This window comes from Podarcis liolepis (assembly GCF_965112155.1).
Source record: "Podarcis liolepis genome assembly, chromosome: 12".
Classification (NCBI taxonomy): domain Eukaryota; kingdom Metazoa; phylum Chordata; class Lepidosauria; order Squamata; family Lacertidae; genus Podarcis; species Podarcis liolepis.
The window spans coordinates 33,696,571-33,719,950 of NC_139563.1; the positions used below are offsets into that span (position 1 = coordinate 33,696,571).

The following is a 23,380-nucleotide window of genomic DNA, read 5'->3' on the forward strand; positions in this document are numbered from 1 at the left end:
CAAGGCAGCAGCAGAAAGCTCCTGGACTGGTCATAAGTAAGAAGGCAGCTAGGTATGAGCTGGCCAAGGCAGACCACCCCAGTGGGTAGGATAAGCGTTTTAGAGAAATTGCCTATGAAACAAACAACAAAAAAGAGATATTCCAGAAGACGAGAGTAAGACTCTTTGCACAAGCATGAGGAGGTAGATCTGGTGGCACCCTCTGAGTGTTAGCTTATTGATCAACTTCCTGATGAATTAATGGACTGAAATTATAATTGTTGCCCACGATCTAAAAAAGACGTCAGGTGGTTTCATGCACTTAAAGGGGGCTTTGGTCATATATATATATATATATATATATATATATATATATATATATATCAGGGATGAGACCAAGGGTAGTGAGAGTTAAAGGGCACTCCCCACAAAAAAGCCTTCCTTGCCTCATTTCCCCCTCCAGCTTTCAGGCACAGTGTATGATGTAATTCATTTTCAGAGCTGTACCTAGTGTCCCTTGCACCATTGGTAAGGAGCTGTATCCCTCCCCAAAAAAGAAACACTTTACTGCATTATTATTATTATTATTATTATTATTATTATTATCAGTGCTTTTTTCTGGGAGGACACAGGGGTACGCATACCTGTAAACATTTTGTGAATCTTTGTACTTTTGTCCATTTACTGTATTTATTTTTCCTGATTTGAACTATAAAATTGTGATTTTCTTGAGGCCCCCAGGCAGGATCCAGTTTCACCAACCCCTAGGTATGCCTCTGCCCACAGTGAAATCTTTGCTCACCGAATAATGGTCATTATCACCCCAAGCTAGTTTTTTCGGAGTCTTCACTTGAGGACTTAGGAAAGTTGCCTTATACTGAGTCAGATCATCGGTCCACGTAGAGCGGTAGTGTCTGCACTGACTAGGGCAGCCAGTTGGTGTTGGACTATGTCTCCCATCAGCCCTCTCCAGTGCAGCAAATGATCAGGGATGGTGGGACTTGTAGTACAACAGCATCTGGAGGGCAACATCTGGAGGGGAAGTCTTCTCTAGGGTTTCAGACATACCTGTTTCTCCAACCTACCTGCAACTCCAATGATTAAACCTGGGACCTTTTGAATGCAAAGCATGTGCTATGCCACTGAGCTACCACTCATCTCCAGCAGAGGGACTTAGAAGAGTGAATTCATAGGTGTAGTTTACCTGCTCAGCTCCCATTGTTCTGGAGTGGATCATTAAAATGGGTGGGACTGCTCTAACATAGCTGCTGCCTGATACGCAACAATGATTTGGGATGGATTGGGCTGGCAAATATTGGCACCCACCAAACTGGTGGTTCTGAAAGGGGTTTCGATTTAAGGCTCGACTGGAAACCTGATTTTCCAGTTGAAAAAGAATTTCCATTCTAAATGTTTTCCCCGAACTGTCACAGTTCGTAGAAAAGGCCATTTTACTATAAATCTTACAAACCCACCTCCTTTCTAGTACAGTATGCCCAAATGGAAATGGGATTTGTGAAGCCACTTTCACAATTGGCACAAAGTGTCCGTGGTCTCATCTGGAAGGCCAGGGCCAGGATCTGCTCCTGGTTTCTGAGGTTTTTGTGACTCAGAAGATGTGGGAAGAAAGCAAAATGTCCTCGCTGACCTCTCCCTTGTCCTGCCTCCTCATCTGACAGGAGTTTGGAAGGTTGATTGTCCTGGTTGTGTTTTGAGGAGAACAGCTTGCTTCTCCAAGTTCTTGTGACTATGTTGGTTTTCGCTTTGGGGTTTTTCTTAATCGTTTGGCACAAACCAAAGCCCATCAAAAGGCATGTCTGGGATTTCTATTCCACTGCTTTGCTCCTCTCACACTGCAGGGGGATTTCCTTTAGGAAGCTAATGTCTTTTGAAGGTTTTTGGAACGTGCAGGATCCAAGCCTGCATTAAGATTTTCCACAGGCTGCCGTGGGGCTCTTGGGCAAAGTCATTTCCACTCCATGCAGCAAAGTCACCTGGGTGGTTGTGGGGTTTTTTACCACGTATTATTAGGCCAAAGAAAAGCCCCAATTCCCAATTGTTATTCTGGTAACTTTGAACATTGATAAACGGCATTTTTCTTCTTCTTCTGGGAGATTGTAAACGAAAAGTGCAGTTTCTTTGCATAAGTGTTTTCTGGGGCTTAATCTGAGCTTGGGCTCACTATGCTTATCCCAGACCCTAATAATTCATTTATTTAGTTTTTTACATTAATACAACACCTTCGTTACATTGCAGAACCCAAGGCAGCATACCTGTGCTTCCACCCAACATACCCAGTCTCAGCAAGATGGCTGCCTCATGTGCTTTCAGACTGTACAATGAAGTGCAATAATTTCAAATGCACTGAGAAATGTGAAGAAGACGTCTCTGAGCATGGTCAGAGTGTCTTTCCCTTACCACTGAATATGCTCAGGCCATCTCTTATTATGAGGCTGGCCTTCCCCTTCAGATATGGTCGCTTCAAGAAGACTCGAGCCCTGGCCTCTGTCCTTTCAAAATAAACATCTGGCATTGTCTCCGGAGACATCAACAAATATTCCACACCGATATTTCCTGGAAGCATCAGCAAGTAGATTGCCTTCCATTAACATGAAAGAAAAGAAAAATCAAATTGTTTGCTTACATTCTGTGGTTTGTCCCAGGGAATTCATAATTTGTGGTACCTTTTACAGGGAATATTTTTCACTGGTCTTCCTGGGAATATATTTTAATAATTATTTTTTAACCACAGCTGCCAGAGACATAATTCCTCAATGTCTTCTTCCATTGATGTCACCAGTAAAAATTGTGGTAGAGAGTGGGCAGAAATAAGCCCTGAAGCACATTGTAAGTCTCCACGGCACCAAACAGACTCCCCAGGGTAGGTGTGCTGGTCAGTTACAGCAAAGAATACACTAAAGTAGTCTCGTGGCCCCTTAAAAATTTTCACAGATTTATTGTGGCAGAAACTTATCTGGACTAAAATTCACTTCATCAGATAGATCAGGGGTCAGCAATCCTTTTCAGCCATAGGACGGTCCACTGTCCCTCAGACCATGTGGTGGGCCGGACTAGTTTTTTTTGGAGGAGGGATGAACGAATTCCTATGCCCCACAAATAACCCAGAGGTGCATTTTAAATAAAATGACACATGCTACTCATGTAAAAACTCACTGATTCCCGGACCGTCTGCTGGCCAGATTGAGAAGGCGATTGGGCTGCATCCGGCCACTGGGCCTTAGGTTGCCTACCCCTGAGATAGATAGATAGATAGATAGATAGATAGATAGATCAGGGTATCAGTGAACACAGCAAAGCACATCATAAATGTTCAACAGTACATGCTAAAATACATCATAAAACAGACTGAAACTGACACGGGGACAAATGGAAGAAGATGCTTTCACCCCAATATGGCTCCCCTTTATTACATACACAGCCCAACAGGACAACAAGAACCCACCAACAGCATATGAACCAATATGGCTAACTTGACCCAACAATTCCTTCTCCTGCACGTGCAAGCAAATCTTACTGCAGCCAACTGAGGACAACCAACCACGCCCTGCCCTCCCAACCTCTCTCATTACCAAGGTAATATAATAAACGAATAGAAAGAGAACCTACTTAAGTGACACTGACATAACCCCCCCCCACACACACACACTAAGTGAAAGAATATAAGTTTTACCACCCCACCCACCCCTCTCCCCTCACTCCCCCTTTTCCTGCTTCTTCACCAACCTTATTCTGCATACAACACTAATGTCCCATAGCAAATGTAACTGATCTGTAGAAAAGACTCTACAACCTGAAATAAGAGACAATGCACGTGCTTTTGTAAACCAAGAAAATATTTAATAAATTTAATAATAATAATGATAATGATAATGATAATGATAATGATAATGATAATGATAATAATAATGATAATGATGATGATGATGAATCAGCATAGCTCAAACAACAGAGCAGATAGTCTTTTATTCCCACCCCTCTGGCCATTTCTGCCTTTGATGATGAATGCCCACTTCATTAAGCCAATAGATTAGGCTTTATTTCTGCCCACTAAGTTCATATATGTTGGTGGTTGTATAGGAGAGCAAGGTAACAGCTTTACCAGGTATGGGGAACCTGTGGTCCTCCAGTGGTTGCTGGTCAATACTCCCATTATCCTTGATAGGGTGGGGAGGAGCTTGAAAAGGGTTGGTTGCCTCATTTTTGGCAATCATTGTTTTCATAGGTTATGTACTGGAATGAAACATGGTTATTATGCTCATCAGGTTAGTTTTCTGTTATCCGATTGCATGTTCCTGAGAGGTAAGAGTCTTAGTCACTTACACGAAAAGCTGAGAGAAGTCCTGATGTACCTATGAGACCAAGTTAGTTGCACAACTCCTACTTGCGGGTTTCCCACAGGCATCTGTTCTGACACTGTGAGAACAGGATGCTAGTTCCACTTCTGAAACACCCAGTTTGGGGAGTATGGACTAGCTCCTGCTCTCAGTAGCCTCCACCAAAGGGTGAATAAACCTATCAATTTCAATTTCTCTCAGTTCCTCTTTTTCACAGTCTTAAATTCATTTATCTGCGTGTCCGAAGCAACTTGCGAAAATTCTCAGGAAGATTGCTCAGCGTTTTGAGTGTGAATCTCTCGTAAAACACACATTTTTGCATGCAGCTCTAAGACATATCTTTTGACATGCATTTCCTCCTGCTATAGTGGATTTTTGAAATAATAATTTTCACAAACATATGCATTTCTTTTCACCCTTCCCCCTTACATATGCATTCTTGTACACATTCTTTGATTGAAAAACTGGTTTGCAAAATTCAGAGATGTGCAAAGTTTCAAAGGATAATTGCATTTCAGTTCATGTACTGGATTGAGAAGTGCAAATTAGGTAGCTGCTCATTAAAATGCAAACAAGATCAAAATTCTCCTCCATCCCCCCCATTAGTTTAAGTGAGCACAAAGGTGACAGAGGCCCCCTGCTGGCATAGCCCAACACAGCCAGGCAAATCTGGGCAGAGGAACATCTCCCCATTCAACCCCACTCCAGTATGGCAGATCAGAGTTTTGGTTGCTTTGCCAATCTGGAGCTAGCCCTAAAGTTGCAGTCCTGTATCCACATCTCTGTGAGGAAGCCCCAGTGAATGCAGGACTTCTGAGGAGACATGTTTAAGGATGCACTCTTATTTTGCCATAAGCTTTTACAAATAAGAACCCACCTCATCAGATTCATCTTGAGAGCCTTGTATGGTGGGTCAAAATGAAACAATTTCAGAAGATATTACAAAATCAGCAGGAAACCTTCCCCCAAAGTTTTTGAAAATCACATTACTACAAAAATGTTTCCGGTCTCATATGTATGATTTAATACAGTTTCAGAATGCAAACAAGATATTGGAATAATATGAATTTTTCATTCTTAACAGAAGCAGTTAAGAAAAGAGAGAATTAAGTTTCTTGCACAGTTAAACAGTCTATGGAAGTAAGTTGCCCATTAGTCATTAATTTCCTGTAATACAACAAAGACCATTCACTGCCCCCTGCACTGCCTTGATATTCTGCATCTGAAGATTGTATGTATAACATACAGATGGAAATAGATATCCTTAAGGTAAAACAGAAAATGACAATTGGCAAAACATCAAAATATATCCACATCACATTCCTTCCTTGCTTTTTATTATCCTGTCTAAATTTAGTCTTTCGTCGAAGTATCCCCACTCCTCCAATTTACTCCACCAAGGAAATAATAATTTATTATTTATCTGGCTGAGTTTCCCCAGCTACTCTGGGCGGCTCCCAATCGAGTGTTAAAAACAATACAGCATTATTGAGATTAAATTGCAGAATTAAGTTTTGTTTTTTAACCTGTGTGTAATTTGAAAGCAGCAAAATGGCCACAGCGTGGTAAAAGAGCAAACCTGGAAAGATGAATTTTCCAACAACTCGCACCCTAGAGCAAAGATAGGCAAGCTGTGCCCCTCTGTTAGACTCCAACTCCCATCAGGCCCGGCCAGTATGGCAAATGATCATGGATAATGGGAGTTGTAATCAACATATGCAGTCAGCATCTGAAGGGCCACAGATTCCCCATCCATATTCTAGAGATCTCTAATAAATATTGACAAAGGTGGTGTTACAAACATTGTGAATGGATCATTATTAAGTCCCCAATCCTGAAAACACACAAATAGTCATCTGCGGGCACAATGGCAGTGGTAGAATTAGAAAGAGGTCATTATGTGGGTTGAGTCGGTGGTGGCACACAACCAGTTTGGGTTTGTGGCCAAATGTTCCTATCATCACTATGTGTTATTGCATAACATACTCTTCTTGTTGTCGTCTAGTCGTGTCTGACTCTCCGTGACCAGAGCACGCCATGCCCTCCTGTCTTCCACTGCCTCCCGCAGTTTGGTCAAACTCATGTTGGTAGCTTTGAGAACACTGTCCAACTTTCTCGTCCTCTGTCGTCCCCTTCTCCTTGTGCCCTCAATCTTTCCCAGCCTCAGGTTCTTTTCCAGGGAGTCTTCTCTTCTCATGAGGTGGCCAAATTATTGGAGCCTCAGCTTCAGGATCTGTCCTTCCAGTGAGCACTCAGGGCTGATTTCCTTCAGAATGGATAGGTTTGATCTTCTTGCAGTCCATGGGACTCTCAAGAGTCTCCTCCAGCACCATAATTCAAAGGCATCAATTCTTTGGCAATCAACCTTCTTTATGGTCCAGCTCTCACTTCCATACATCACTACTGGGAAAACCATAGCTTTAACTATATGCACCTTTGTTGGCAAGGTGATGTCTCTGCTTTTTAAGATGCTGTCTAGGTTTGTCATTGCTTTTCTCCCAAGAAGCATACTCTACTTGTACTTAATGTGTGCTTGTTCTCCTGTAATGATTTGCATGGTTGTTGTTGTTTTTCTACATGCTAGGTTTCGGTCACCTCATCCAACAGTTGTTGACGCTCGCAGGTGGTCGCATGGTACTGGTCTTGGAGGGAGGACATGACCTTACTGCCATCTGTGATGCCTCAGAAGCCTGTCTAAATGCCCTACTCGGAAATGAGGTAATCAATAGGCCGAAATGCTGACAAACAATGCATGCTTCCTGGATATTTTGCCGCGCCACGGTGGACTAATAGTATGTGATATCAGGGTGACAGGATGGTGGGGTGGGTTTGCCCAAAATTTAGAATGAAAATGTCATCCAGGTATGTTTGGGGACAGAACTTGACATGGTGGCAGTAAAGCCCAGATCTCCAAATGTGGATTGCAATGAGTAGCTTGTAAAACAGTGGCGGTGAACATTTTGCAGCCTGAGAGCCACATTACCATTTTGGAGGACCTTTTGGGGAGACTGCATGTTGGTGGTAGGTGTGGCCAGAGACAAAAGTGGGTGGAGTAAGGGATGTAAATGTTACCTTTGTATAATAGGCTAGTTTCTACACATGTTCATGCACCACTCTCTATCCTTCATGCAGACAAGCAAGAAGTATTAGAAGAATTCGAGGGTGTATTCCAGGCAGGCATAAACACTCAAGGAGGGCCGGTGTTCTGAGGAGGGTCTCTTGTGGGCCAGATAGAGAGACCTGGAGGGCCACATTTGGCCTGTGGGCCAGAGGTTCTCTACCTCCATTGTAAAAATGTGGGATGGCAAGTAGAAAGTGAGCAGCGGGTGGGAAGAGGAGCCAAACTCCATTTATAAATGGATTTATTATCAGAACACAAGATTGCTGTTCCCAAAATGTGCTTTTTTTCAGGGCAAAATTGTGGCCCCAGAACTTGTGAGATCATGGTAGCCACATGGCTGGCAACCTTTGCCCCTATCACCCCCCTTTTAAAGAAAGATCTCTCCACCATTTTCACCAGATAGTCATGGAGCAGTGAGAATGAAGGATTTTTGAGGGAAATACACATGTAAAACAGTCCTTCTGTAAGTAGAAGGCACCATAATCAATACCCTACAAACCACTTTGAAACCTTGTATTCAAATGGAGCGGTGCTAGACTGACTGCTTACACATTGCATCACAAAGAGAGGACACAGATTCACATTAAAAATGCATTTATATGTGTGTGCGTGCATGTGCATGTGCAAATTTAGAAATCATTACTATAATTGAAACAGAAATGAAATCCATCTTAGCATAGTTGGGAAGGCTGTCACCAGGTGACCTCTTCATGGGATAATGGCTGGTGGGTGACATCAAGGACCTCTCTGCTTTCCCTTCTTAATCTTTAAAATGGACACGGACCAGAGATTCCTTCCGAGAGAAGATTGTCCTCTGAGAGCCCTCCCAATGCACACCCTAAGCCAGGTTAATTTTTTTAATAGCTAAAAGCCCAGCATATTAGGAATATGACTGGTCATCCACTAACTTTCATGGCCAGCAGAAAAGTATGTTTCAAACAACAACAATAACAACAACAGTGGTTAAATTGAGCCACGCATTATCATAATTAGAAGATGCCATTCTCTGCAGGTGCTTAACTGGGTAATTAGGACTCATTTCCCAGCAATTCCCTTCTGCAAACAGTGCTAGCAGAGCACTAGCCGTAGTTCAGAAAACACTGGCAAGGCCAATGCTGCCTTCTCAACACGGCGCACGCAATTGAGCTTAAATTAGGAAGGTCAGGAAAGGCCTTTTTAAGGCACTCTGCAGTTTGTCAGACGTATTTATTCATGTGCTGAGGATTAGAATTCATAAACATGAATGCAGGGGGCTTTGGAATACTTTTGCTTTGCCTTTGTTGTTCTTGGCTGGGACTCGTCAATGCAGCAGTATGCGGCTCTGTCCACGCTACTATCAGCACACACACACACCCCACATGCACACCCGTACACACACAAAAATCTACAAAACAAGCAACTGTCAAATGAGCAGGGACCTTCCAGCATTCATGGGGAGCCAGGCAGACATGCAGATGTAATGTCCCAGACTCAGCAGCAAGAAGGGCTTGTTTGAATTAATTTTGTCTCAGAATCTCTGGAAGGAAAACATCCTGAATCCCAACAATGTGGAAGAAATGAATAAATGGAGGACCGGCTAGAGAAGAATTGCTTTCTGCATTGTCACTTGCACAAATGCGACCAGTTATTGTCTCCCACTTAAGAAATGGATGAAAATTAGAGAAGGAAGAAATGATTGGGGGAGGGGGGAAAGCGTTCAGAAAAATTATTCTGACAATAGCGTAGAAATAAAACAGGGATTAAGATGAATTGGCTGGAGCTGATGGATTATGGAGAATCACCTTCATCTCTCGTGGCTCAAGCAGATTAAGGCTGCAACTCTTGCTGGCCAGGGGCTGTGTGAAGGACCATTGGATGCAGAGGAAAGGAAGATCCACCGGTGGGGTGGTACTTCCACCACTGGATCTCAAAAGCCAATGGTCTGCAATAACTTGGAGCAGGGCCTTGTTTGCTCCTGTTCCATGGAATAGCATTCCTGTCAAGATATGACAGCTACCTGCTAACATGCGCTTTATGGAAGCGGTTGAAGATATTTTCGTTCTAGCTTTCCCAGATGGATAAATAGGTCCATTGTGTATTGTTTTAATTTTCTAAGAAATATATTTGCAATTTTTGCGTTTTCAACTGTTTCCTGTTGGTTTTTATTGTACATCCCCTTTGAGATGACTGTGCAGAAGGTGATGAATACATTGATGACGATGATAAGAAGAAGAGCAACAATAATAATTGGATTCCCCTACTCTGTGATGCCTATGGAACAATCTATGGATGGAGATGTAGGCCTTTCTGGGGGGGGGGGTCCAAAGCCTAGGCCAGGCATCCCCAAACTTGGCCCTCCAGCTGTTTTGGGACTACAATTCCCATCATTCCTGATCACTGGTCCTGTTAGCTAGGGATGATGGGAGTTGTAGTCTGAAAACAGCTGGAGGGACGAGTTTGGGGATGCCTGGCCTAGGCACAGAGCCACAGAAAAAGCTCTCTTCCCAGCCCTAATCCAACAGACCTGCAAGAGGGGTTCTGTTGCTGATTCCAGCAAGTAGACAAGCTTGTACGCAGATGGTTGTTAGTGCTCAAGAGAGGGTTTTGCCTGGGAAAGGAACATGGCAAGAAGGAAACCACTTGGACCCATGCATTCTAGGCACAGGACAAGTTGTAAGTGTGATGAGCCCCAAGTAGCTTGACCAGGTAACCTTCTTGGGGACAGGAAATTCATATATGAGCTGTCAAGCTAAAGCTAACCCAAAATTTTGTTGCGCAAGGCATGATACATACTCCAATTGCTCTTCGGTGCCTGCATTTCTGCTCCAGAGCCAGCCCCAAACTTCGTACCGGCCTAAGATTAGCAGGCACCCCCAACATCATCCCAAAATGCTCCCCAGAACTGCAGAAGATGCAGTGATCCACCCCTGTTCCCTTATGAAGATCAGCCATGCGGGGGGGGGGAGGGGAGGAAAGCAACAGACCACGTGCCACTTTGGCCTGACAGCTGCCCCCCTTCAATTTTGCTGCCACAGGCGACTGCCTGGATGGTCAAAACCACCCCTGCTTCCCCTTGAATATTATGCCTTAGCTCTAAATACATTTGACTTGGAAGGGAGTCCCATTAATTTCAGTGTATTTGCTTTCCAAGTATGTGTTCTTTGGGCCGAAGCCCAAATTTGGAAAATACACAGAAACCTAACTTGGATCCAAATCACACTTACTTGCATTCCAGGGAAACCAGTGGGACCTACTTCTAAGTGCATTTTTTTTTTTTTAGGTTTCAGTATACCTTTGAGAATCCATGGGCTTCCTCCCAGAGGGATCTATGTCAGTTTATAAAGACAAACAATGGGGAAATTAATTAAGAATGTGAGGGTACCCAAAGTCCAGGTTTGTGAGTTGTATCAGTGGACAGGAACCAATGGCTATTAAAAAGAAGAAGAAGGAAATATTAATCAGAAGTCTCTTTCCCACTTCCCACCATAGGTTGCCTCTTAGGAGGAAACCCTCTTGAGAGGTGTGAAAAGATTAAGCAATTGGATCCCCCTGAACTCTGAAATAAAAATACTGAAATCCTTAATTCAGGTATCAAAAGGAAGGGGGAGATTAAGCTGCTGCAAAATACACCCCCCAAGCCTTCAGTTAGCACTTTTTAGGACACATCCATTATACTGGCATCTGTCAAAACAAAAGGAACGGGTAGTTTCAGCTAATTGGGGGGGGGGGGTAGCTTGCAAAGGAACAAGTTCTTCAGAGGGCTATACAGCTTTAGACTGCAATTTGAGACCCTGGTTTGGCAGAATGGGGGGTTTCCTCCACAGCATCTAAATTAGTCAACCAAAATTTATTATTCATATACACACACACACCTCTTTTTTTTTAAAGAAAGAAATACAACTGGACTGAAGTGACCTTTCGTTAGGGCAAATGTAATATATATCTGGAAGACTGGATGGAATCGGAGTGATTTTTCAAAGGTCAATGCCAGGAATCCTTCCGATGCAGAAGTGCTCTCCCCGAGGCCAGTTTTAAGCAATAATAATAATAATAATAATAATAATAATAATAATGCTGCAACCTCTTATTGTCTCCAGTTGGAGGCCTTTGAAGCCTAAATGCAGTGCTGGTGGAAGGGAGGACATTGGCTGGATAAGGATGCCACATCTGTCCCACCGGCCAATCATTTATTATTACAATCATTATTTATCAAATTTGAATACCATCCTTCGAGGATCACATGGCAGCTTACAATATAAAAACAAAAAAACACATAACATAATAACGAACAAAACAGCAAACACACACCTACACATCTCTTTTTCCTTAACCCTGTGCTACAGGCTAAAATCAACTAAAAACTGGTGTGGGCTTTTGGCTGCTTAATATTGATTTCATGATAGTTTTGTGCTGGTGTGTGATGATTTTATGTTGGCAGCATGCTGGTAGAATGGCATAAATACATACTTCCCCCAAACTTTGCATCTATGTGCATGCAGGTAAAATCATTTTAATCAAATCATTAAGAAGTAAATTTGCCTTAAGGAAGCTAATTTAATTGAAGCAATCCAGCCTGTTTCTAAGAAGAAAATGGGCTTTGGATGAAACGACACAGCTGGTGTATATGTGGCTACTCACATGATCAGATCCCAAGTGATGGGAACTGGAAAGAAACCTCTTGAGTCAATGGAAAACTGGTGCCAGAAAAATGGTATTGGCAGTATTGGATTGATGGACGAATGCCTGCTTACTTACAGGAAGCTGCCCTTTACCACGTCAAATCATTAGTCCATCTAGCTATATGGCTCCTCCAATGGCAGGGGCTGTGTACCTCTATGAACCAGGTGCTGTTGCACTCAACTCCTGCTTGTAGGCTTCCCATCGATAACTGGTTGGACAATGTGAGAACAGGATGAATAAATCCAGCAGGGCTGTTCTTATACAGTGGTACCTCGGGTTACATACGCTTCAGGTTACACACTTCGCTAACCCAGAAATAGTACCTCAGGTTAAGAACTTTGCTTCAGGATGAGGACAGAAATTGTGCTCTGGCAGTGCAGCAGCAGCAGGAGGCCCCATTAGCTAAAGTGGTACCTCAGGTTAAGAACAGTTTCAGGTTAAGAAGGGACCTCCAGAACAAATTAAGTACTTAACCCGAGGTACCACTGTATATTGTATGCACTGATTGGCAGCAGCTCATCAGGGTTTCAGACAGGGAGTCTTTCTAAACCAAAGATTCTGGGGCTTGAACCAGGTCCCTACCTTCTGTCCTGAAAGCAGAATTTCTACCTCCGAATTCTCTCTCTTCCTTAAGTAGAAGGAAGAAGTTGCCTTATAGATTCTATTTGGTATAATGCACCTCCTTCTTTCTCTGTGTCTAACCATGTATCTCACCTCGCCCATTTCCCTTCTGGTCCAAGAATTTTACAACTCCATGATACAGCTTAGCTCACATCTGCTTGTAAATACATGGCGGTGAAGCGCTGGCAAACTTCACCTGGCTTGCACCGGGATGCCATTTCTTTGAAAGCCCTTTCGCCCTGCATACCGACTTATCTGGAAGCAAGTACAAGAAAGCATGCAACAGGCCAATTGGGCTGGCTTCAAACCCTTTGAAAAAAAATATCCCTCAGTGTATCTTTTTCAAGCAGATCCATCAAATGGGTTTGTTGCTCCTGCGCTGACCTTAGTCAGTTGTTTATGCAAAATTCTTTTATAAAGATGTATTTCCACTTCTTTTTGCAGTCCCCCCACCCCTTCACTCTTTGGCTCCGGAGCTTATAAAATGCCAAGAAGTGTAGGAGTGAAGGTGACACTGCTATGTCTGTCAGCTGCAGAGTGATTCCTTTTGTTCATTGCTGGGTCTCATGATATTTTCCAGGGACACCCTCTTGTCTACTTAGTTTAATGATTATTTTTATTTTAAAAATGGATCGCTGCCATCAGAAATTATTCTTGATGCAGACAGTCTCCTTTTTTCTTCAAAAGGACATATCTTACTATAATCCACTGGCTTTTATTTTTTAGTGGTGTTTTCGTAACAATGGTGCATCTATCTGGGTCAAATAGGGTGTGAGATCCTACCTCCGAAGGCTGATGAGGTTTTACTGACATGGAGCAGAAACTGACAAGAGAATAGAGGCCATCTCATGAATGAGCTGCTAACTATTTTGCAGGAGGGACTTTTAAACAGAATCTGGGAGCTCCAGATCTGCTTCCTTATCATAAAGTGGGGTCCTTTCTGCCTTGCTCTACATTCACCCCTTTTCACACCAACAGACAGCATCCAGATTATCATATACAGTACAGGGAAGAGGAAGGTCCAGAACTGATGCTGACACAGACCGCTACGCTAATAATAGGCAATAGAACGAAAGAACAATACCCTATCTCTCTCCCCTCCCTCCCCCCACCCTTTCCCCATATGCAAGATGCCTATGACAAAAGTGTCTCTCACTAAATGTAAACAAACTGTAAAAAAGACTATGAACCAAAAGTAGAGACAATAGATGTACCTTTCCCTGTTTATCTGTTTGTTTTGTACAAAAAAAAGACCTTTGATAAAAACTATTTTTTTTTAAATGTCCCAAATGCTTCATGCAAACAATTCCTTCATGGTAGCCTTTTTCTTTGAGCTCTATAGACCATTTGCTATTAAGTACTGTTTCCCTCGTGTATGTTCATCATGCTGTGGCAACTTTAGGGTTGCTGTATTTCGAAGAGGACACATTTGCCGACTTCAACTTTTAACTATGGATCTCTATGACGATTCTCATTTTACATGCCCATGAAAAAGAGGACATGTCCTGGGAACCCTAATACTTGTGTGAATAACCACCGTAGGTCTAATGCGATAGATAGAAATTCTCAAACATCATTTCAGAAGTTTGGGGAAGGGTTGAAGCTCAGAGGTAGAACCACCTGCATTGATTCAATCTGCAGCATCTTCTGATAGGGCTAGGAGAGGGTCCTGCCTGAAGCCCTGGAGATCCCCTGCCAGTTACTGCAAACAATACTGAGCTAGACAGATAAATGGTTTGACTTGCTATAAGGCAGCCTCCTTTATTCCAAGAAAGCACAATGGACCCAAACCAACTGTGTGTTTCTATCCATGGCAGAGCTAGCTGTGTTTACAGATCCTGCCTCCAAAAGCCAGTCATCGCACCATTCATTTAAGCCAGGAGGAGAAATGGGAGGGACTAAATATACATCTTATGGAGTGTATTGGTTCTATAGAAGTGATCAGAACATTTGCACATGGTGTGCATGCAGTAAGTAACTCATGTACACCACTAAAATGCGGCATTTGTGCTCCTAAAGCCATAGAGGCCTGTTCTGCATAACTAGGTTCCAGTGGGTTGCCAATGGTCCTTATTTAATGAATGAATGGGAATTGCTGTGTGCCACAAAATCACATCTTCGCTTAGGCAAGAACGTGCAAAGGATGGTAAATTGATCTTGACCCAAGATGTCAGCTGAAAATAACATACAGAAATGAAGAAAACATCAGGACAAATTTGTGTGTGTGGTCAATTTATGTATATATATAATTTATCTGAAAGATTTATATGCACTTAACTTCAATAACCTCTAAGATTTATATATATATATATTGGGGGGGGAAATGTAAAAATCAGTTAAAACTATAAAATCAGACTTCTGTTAAAAGGACTGATGGAATTATTTCTTATTCCATTTATTTGAACATTCAAAAAATGTTTGCACATTTTTATGTCTGTGAACAGATATTTTACATTAGTTATTTTGAAGTATGGAATTCTCTGTGCATAAAATAAATTTCTGGTGTTTTCCTTTTATGAATTATGGGGAGAAGGGGATAAGAAGAAGAAAAAGAACAATGGCATGCCCCATCAAGTTCTAAGGCAACTTCAGCAAAGTTTTGTTTCAGCATACAGCTGGACATAGAGACACACTGGAATTTGATTTGTGAGGAGCCTACAAAAAAAATTGCCCAGATAACTAGCATTTTTAAATGACTAATGCACAGCCATGCACCTGCTTGAGAGGCTTCGTGGATTAGTCTTGCAGTCACTGGAAAGGCCCCCTGGAATTCAATTACATGGCTGAAAAACAGAAAGCAAAACTGAGCCCCTGTTCATTTGGTGGGAGGAATCCCCGCAACATGTTAGCTACTTCTTTGGCTGAGATTTTCACAAGGCTTAAGCGTTCTCAGCGAGCCTTACTTCCGTGCAGCTAACTGCAGATTCTTACCGTTTTGCACTTGATTTGTTCCTGTCTTGCAGCTGGAGCCCCTGTCCGAGGACATCCTCCACCGAACCCCAAACTTAAACGCCATGGCTTCTTTGCAAAAGATCACCAAAATTCATAGTAAGTTGCAAGGTTTGTTCATTCTTCTTTTTAAAAAGTTTCTAGCTCTTACTAACTGTGCAGTGCTGGAAGATACATGGACATCCCAAAATGAATACACTCAACTTTCCCACCATGTTCAGATCAATACACAGGACTTTCCTTACACTGTCTCCCTCTCTCCATCGGCAGACCTCTCATAAGTGTGCAGCTGTGCTCACGAGACAGCTGCCCATCATAGCTGTCAACGTTTTCCTTTTTTTTAAGGGAAATCCCCTTATTCCGAATAGGATTCCTTGCAAGAAAAGGGGAAAGTTGACAGCTATGCTGCCCGTACCTAAAGGGGCACATAAGGGACCAACTGGACTCTAAGAAGATTCAGGAGCTTGATGCTCCCAGAAAACATAATTGTGATAGTGTATTGCAGATATTAGGGACACGGGTGGCGCTGTGGGTTAAACCACAGAGCCTAGGACTTGCCGATCAGAAGGTCGGCGGTTCGAATCCCCGTGATGGGGTGAGCTCCCGTTGCTCGGCCCCTGCTCCTGCCAACCTAGCAGTTCGAAAGCCTGTCAAAGTGCAAGTAGATAAATAGGTACCGCTCTGGTGGGAAGGTAAACGGCGTTTCCGTGCGCTGCTCTGGTTCACCAGAAGTGGCTTAGTCATGCTGGCCACATGACCTAGAAGCTGTACACCAGCTCCCTCGGCCAATAAAGCGAGATGAGTGCCACAACCCCAGAGTCGGTCACGACTGGACCTAATGGTCAGGGGTCCCTTTACCTTTACTATTTCAGTTATTGATATTGTCAGCATGAAGCAATTGGATGCATAAAAGCTGAATCCTTTGGAAGAAACATTGTCCAGCCTGGTTTGCGCCCTTCTCTCCCCGCCCCACAAGATTCTGCACCTGGGGCCATCACACACACCCCGGTCCCCCCATGCCATGCTACTGTCTTTTCTCTTCAAGTCTCTGTAACACATGGGTTCCCCTGTAGTGTTTTGGCCTCTTTGAATTGCTTTCCTGTCCCCTTCCACTTCCGTTGTCTAGTTCTGCCCCTCCTCCCTATGGGGAAGCATGAACATTTTCACCTTCATCCCTTGGGAATGACCCATCCCAAACCAGATGCTCCTCAGCTCCTGTAGGCTTTCCGCTGGGTATCAGCTGAAAAGCTACTCTCTCTTCTTTTTTATTGTGAGTGCCAGCAGTCTGATCCCGCTCTGGTTCAATTTTGGCACCCAGTTCAGTTTGCAATTAATCAGCTGCTTAACTCTGTTGGGTTTGGAGTGGGGTGGGGGTCACAATCAAAAAGAAGAGAGTCAAAGGTTGGTTTTACTTTATTTTATTCATTCCCTTGCAAAAACTCCAGTGGTGAACATGGGTTCATTTCTTTTATGACAGAGCAGGGTATTATTCCCATGCCAACAGATCTGGTTTTCTTGCACATCTGTTTTTCTAGCAAAGAACTGCCCCCACCCTGAAACCCATAAATAATGGAGTTTGAATTGCTTGTTCATTGCAAACTAACTGCTGCGTGAATGTTCTGTGGGAACATTGTGGAATGCCCATATAACTTTTTTATTAATTTTTTTTTGTTTTAATGAATAGAGATTATAGTCTCTAAATGCACCATTAATAGAGAATGTTTCTGTCTTGCTTTTTTTAAATAGAATTTGCCAGACCCAGTGATTGTTCGGTGCTTTATATACACCATTTTTAAAGTGATGGATTTTACACTATTGGAGAAAAGCCAAGTTTCTATCACTTGGATCTTTTTTATTTTAAGATACATAATATGCTGCAGTTTTAATCCCCTTAAATTTTTCTGTTTTGTAAGGATCCTGCTAGCAACTCAAATGGTCACGAGGCTTCATGTCCAAGAAGCCACCTTTCTATCATGTTACCGGTTGATTAAACAGGTTGCCCTTTTCCTGATGCTTGTCTTCCATTGATGTCCCCTCTTCTGTTTGTGAATGAAGGAGATACAATCTCCTGAAAGGATTCAAGCTTTGCTACATCATAAATAAGAGAATTCCATCCAGTTCAGCTCTAAAACCTCATACTACCTGTGGAACTCCTTCAACCCCATATCTCAGGGTTACAGCGCATCTTTTGCATGCAAAAGGTCTCAAGTTCAACCCTTGGGCTCGGATGAAGCCCTGGAAAGCTGATGCCAGTCAGACAATAACAAGCTTCATAGACCAATGAAGTCCAACTCAGTATTGGGAAAGAACTGTAACTCAATGGTAGAGCATATGTCTTGCATGCAGAAAGTCCCAGGTACAATCTCTGATGTCTCCAGGTAGTCTGGGAAAAGCTTCTGCCTGACAACCTGGAGAGCTACTGCCAATCAGTGTAGACAGTACTGAGTCAGATGGACAAACATTTACAATTGAAGTATAATCAAGTCATCTGGTTGCTATTGAAATACTAGCATAAATCTCCTATTTTATTATGACAAGCTTACGTCAAGGTCTCCTGGATAGGATGCTACAATTTTCCAGGACTATCAGAGATTTGGTATCTCTGGATTATTCTTGGTATGGCAAACTGCTTGATAGAGCTACCCAGCTCAACAGCTGAAGGCTCACACCAAGGCCTGAGGTGTCTTTACCACATCAGTTTTATGAGACGCATATAGTTGTACCTCGGAAGTCGAACGGAATCTGTTCTGGAAGTCCATTTGACTTCCAAAATGCTCAGAAACCAAGGCACGGCTTCCAATTGGCTGCAGGAAGTCCAGGTATCAAAGAACGTTTGCAAACCTGAACACTCACTTCCAGGTTTGTGGCGTTCAGGAGTCACAATGCATTTGTCAACCAAGGTACGGTTGTATTGGATTTGAATACAACCCTGATATTTAGCATGCCAGGGGAATTAAAAAACCAACCAGCCAACAACATTGAGCTCATCCTGACATAGGAAACCCCAACTCTGCCACATGAGATTGTATTCATAAATATAAAAGCCAAGCTTGACAATTTATTTGTCCAAATTTGAATTCTTAAACTATAGGAAATATTTGTGCCCATTTTCTAGCTCCTTTCTCCTCTTGTTGCTGTAGGCTGGCTTCTTGAGCTTTGAAAAGGTACCAATTTTTCAAAGGAGTTAATGGGTTTTGGGAGTTCCTCCAAGGAAGATGTTCTCCAACCTGAGGCCATCTGTTAGTTTCTGGGTGTATACACAGAACGGATCTGGGCTCCAGCTACTGCAGTGTGTTTGCTCACCCTGGAATAAATAGGCTGCAGCACCTATTTTCTGAAACTCACTGCCTATTAATAGTAACCAGGAGCCTTCATTGTGCCCTTTTTGACACCTACTTAAACTGTTTTTGTTTAAGGAAGCCAATCCAGACACTTATTATGTGCATTTGCTCTTTTAAACCGTTGGCATTATCTAAATTTTGGTAACTTTCAACATGGCTACTTTTTATAAGCCTGTTTTTATTGCTATTTTTAATGGATATTTTATACCATTTTATGTAAGCTGCTTGGAGATATCCATTGAATGTTATATACACCTTGCTGAATAAAAATAAATAAGTATGTGCCATGGATAATGTACCATTTATGAGCGATTGTTCTTCATTTGCCTAGATAATTTGCTTCAGAGACTTTTTGATGTTGCAATAAGCAGGAGGTTTGAAAACTCAGGGTTGGTTTTGAGGTTGGTTTGCTTTTTAATTCCACACATTATATAAAGTACCAATATTCCCTTGCCTGCCTTATTCTAAGCTACCCTATAATATGTCGCAGGGCTCCCATAGCAGCCAGTACATATATTAACATTTTAAATAAATTATTGTTCTAGTGCACGCCCTGAGGTTAGAGGCAAAAGAACATCCAGGACTAACAAACCTGATTGTTCTGGCAACACAGATGCGTAGTGCCTTCTGGCATACCAAACTTCTGTTCTAGTTGCTGTCGTCTCTGATTTTTTTCTCCCACTGCCTGCTGTTTACGGTTGCATTAAATGTACCTGCCATTTCACAAATCTCCGATTTTGCAAATGCCGAAATGCTCACACTGTTAGAAGTAGCCCACCAACGGCTCCAGCTTCCCAGATACTAAGAGTTCATTAAACTGTGTGCTGTTCTTTCACTTTATTGCTTTCTTAGGAAGGGCTGTGACACAGACCTTGGAAAAGAGAGCACTTTCCAACTTGGCACTGTGGGATCCAGAATCATAACTTCATCACAGCCGTTTGAAATTCCCTGTTGCAACCACTCCACACACTTATAAGCACTCTGCGTTGGACCTAAGCAATTACTAGGGTTATACCACCATGCTAGCTAAATTTCCCATAAATTATGGGACTGCACAGTTATTATGGTGTATTTTCTTTAGGCAAGTACTGGAAGTCTGTGGAGCCTTACGTTGTGCCAGTTAGTTGTAAGCTGGCTGAGACTCAGAAACAAGAAACAGAGGAGACAGAGGCAGTCTCAGCTATGGCCTTACTCTCGGTGGATGTGGACCAGCCTTTCTCACATGAACATGCCAGGTACGTGCAAAATCTTAGAACGGCAAGTGACAGGTGTTTGCGTACTTCTGTTGTGTGACTGAAGGAACGTGTTTTAAGTCCTTTTTTTAATAATCCAGACTCTTTTTTTTTTTTTTTTTGCATGTTTTAACTTCATATTGTTTTCCTTGACAATGTTGGAACAACCAGAGACAGAGAAGCATTCTATAGTTGCCTTGGATTGTTTGGCTTTCGGGAAACTGGGCTGCTCTAGATGTCATTTTTTATTGTGCATTTATTATTATTATTATTATTATTATTATTATTATTATTAGCCTTTATATACCGCCCTATACCCAGAGGTCTCAGGGCAGTTCACAGAAAAGATCACAACATATATAATCAGAATAAAAACAACAACCCAATAACACCTCCTTCCCCCCCCCCCAGAAAAGAGCCACATTTTAAAAGGGTATAGAATGTCAAACAGATCAGCCAAAGGCCTGGTTAAAAAGGAATGTTTTAGCCTGGTGCCTAAAGGTGTGGAATGAAGGCGCCAGGTGAACTTCCCTGGGGAGAGCATTCCACAGACAGGGAGCCACTGCAGAGAAGGCCCGTTCTCGTGTTGCCACCCTCCACACATCTCGAGGAGGAGGCACACAAAGGAGGGCCTCAGAAGATGATCTCAGGGTCTGGGTGGGTTCATATGGAAAGAGGTGGTCCTTGAGGTATTGTGGTCCTGAGCTGTTTAAGGCTTTATAGGTCAAAACCAGCACTTATGGTATTGGAATGGTTATATACAGTCCCACTTTCAATCCTGTTTGCTGCTGCTGCTGTTCTTTTTTCCTGGTTTTGTTGTGCTATAAGCCTCAAGAGTTCCCCTTTGGTTGGCAATAATGTGGCAACACTGAGAAAGCATTGTAGAACAACTAATAAATTGGAATGAGGTGTGGATGGTCCAGTACAAATCCACCACTAATGCACTATTATTGCATCAGTGACATGTTTCAGAATCAACACACACACACACACACACACACACACACACACACACACAATCCAAACACACACCAGTTTGGAGGGGCCCCCAAATCTAGTGGCCACAATATTCTATCGTTTTGTACTGCTTGAAAGTTATCTTCATGAACTTTGTTGTCACACCTACAAAACTCTGACCACTCTTGTCAGCAAGCCCAACAAAACTTTTATCAACAAGCCCAACAAGGCTTAAATGGTGGAGGCAAAGGTTGAGGGCCCTTAATGGGCACAATCCCCAGACCCTGACTCCAGATTTTAGTCAAATCATGCCCTCTGCCACAGCTTTCTGAGGGAACCATCACAAAAACGGGATTCAAGCACTGGTGCCCACACTACAGAATTAAGTTGAATAGAAACTTGTATATTTTGAATTTTAAACTGGTATCACCTAGATATAAAAAGGATAGGCCCAGATTTCGTCTGTTGTCAAAGAACTGTTATGCTAACGAAAATATATTTCCATAGATCTGCTTGGCCAAAATTAGGAGTTGTCCTCTGATGAACAAGGTGAACCACACCTTGCTTCCTGATCGGTCTGTTCTCCATGGGTTTGGGTGCCTCTTGAGAGAACGTCATCCAATTTAGCATGACAGTTCCTGGGCTGGGTGTGCCAGTTTTTCTCTGGGTTTGGACATCTTTGGATACCATTTTGAATCAAGATAGTGGGCCATAATATTCCAAAATGCATCTCTGTCTCCAGAGATATCATTGGTCAATGGTTTTTGAAATTAAGTGGGTTTGGCCTACATTTGGATAACTTCAGGCACAGTTTTGAGTCCATATAATGGACCCAACTGTTCCAAACTGTGCTAGTTTGGATGGCTCTGAATAGACTGTTTATAGTTTGGTGTGACAGTTCCTGAAATGATGGAGTGGAGTTTGGTATTTGGACACCTCCTGCATCCATTTGGAATCAGAGCTGAATAGCTGGTGTAGGAGTCAGTTGGAGACAGCAAATGAGCTCAGGTGACCACTTCCTACAATGTAGCAGCAGTTGCAGGAGGGTAACTGGCAGCTACAGTGTGGGAGGAGGCAGCATTGTTGTTGATAGCATCAGCAGAACAGCTGGGACCTGAACTACACCAAACGAAGGCACGTTGGTGGTCAACTCTTGGGGATGGCAGAATGAGGAGGCAAGACATGCCTGGCACAGCAGCTGAGCATGTGAAGAAGCACAGCAGGAAACATGCCTCAAGGGTGCAGTCCCGCTGGCTGCAGAGGACTGCTTCACCAGCATGTTTCTCACAAGCATAGAAGCTGAGGTCAATATAATATTTGATGGGGCAGCAGCTCCCAAAAGTTGGTGGGAATTGCCATTCAAATGGTGTGTGTGCGTGCTGCATACTGTGATTGGTTATGTGGTGTGGGGCTTACCTGGCCACCGCCCCACCCCACACCCCAATATTTTATTTAAGTTGGTACCCTTGCTTTCAAAGGATGTTCTGACAAAGCAATGCCCAGCAGGATACAACCCTCCTGCTCTCTGGGGTGCAGTCAGGAGGGGAGGGGGAAAGGAGATGCAGCAACTCCTTCATCGCCACCCCCTCCTCACCATGCCCTCCAGATGTTTTGGCACTACAACTCCCATCATCCCTAGCTAACAGGACTAGTGGTCAGGGATGATGGGAGCTGTAGTCCCAAAGCATCTGGAGGGCCGAGGTTGCCTATGCCTGATAAGGGTTTTAAAAAAAACAAATTAAACATCATTCTCCACCAAAAAAACACAACTGGATTCAAGTGATGCCATGGCCATGTCAGAGAGAATGGAAATGGGGTAATAAAGAGCCCTAAAACTAACAAATTGCATGAGCCACTTAAAAATCTCAATTTTGTTGTTGTTGTTTTTTTGTTTCTTTGAATTCCTGGGCAACGCTGGGCACTTTCAGCTAGTCAATGAATAAGGATGGGAGTGTTCCTTTTCCCTGCCTGCCAGCTGTTGTTTCACACTGACCTAACATGACTGACTTGGACCTGAATTTAACAATTCTGTAAAATGAAAGAACAACTGCCAATGCGCTTCACCGATCAAGTATTTCAATATGATGTGTGAATAGTTCCATGCGCAGAACAGCATATTGTCAGAAAAGCGACTCTGTAAAAAAGGATGTTATAGAGTTCTTTGCG

General features: G+C 42.9%; 1 protein-coding gene across 4 annotated transcripts in view; it reads left to right on the forward strand.

Moving 5' to 3' along the window:
• The window catches only part of HDAC9 (histone deacetylase 9), a 428,850-nt gene that overhangs the window by 393,135 nt on the left and 12,335 nt on the right, over positions 1 to 23,380 (forward strand). For 2 of the 4 annotated variants that reach the window (XM_083467863.1, XM_083467860.1), the window contains 3 exons: positions 6,919 to 7,052; positions 15,699 to 15,783; positions 20,107 to 20,260. In XM_083467863.1, the coding sequence (XP_083323989.1) occupies positions 6,919 to 7,052; positions 15,699 to 15,783; positions 20,107 to 20,260 (373 nt within the window). Of the gene's footprint in view, positions 1 to 6,918; positions 7,053 to 15,698; positions 15,784 to 20,106; positions 20,294 to 23,380 lie in introns of all 4 variants that reach the window. The other 2 variants (XM_083467859.1, XM_083467861.1) reach the window with 1 other exon arrangement.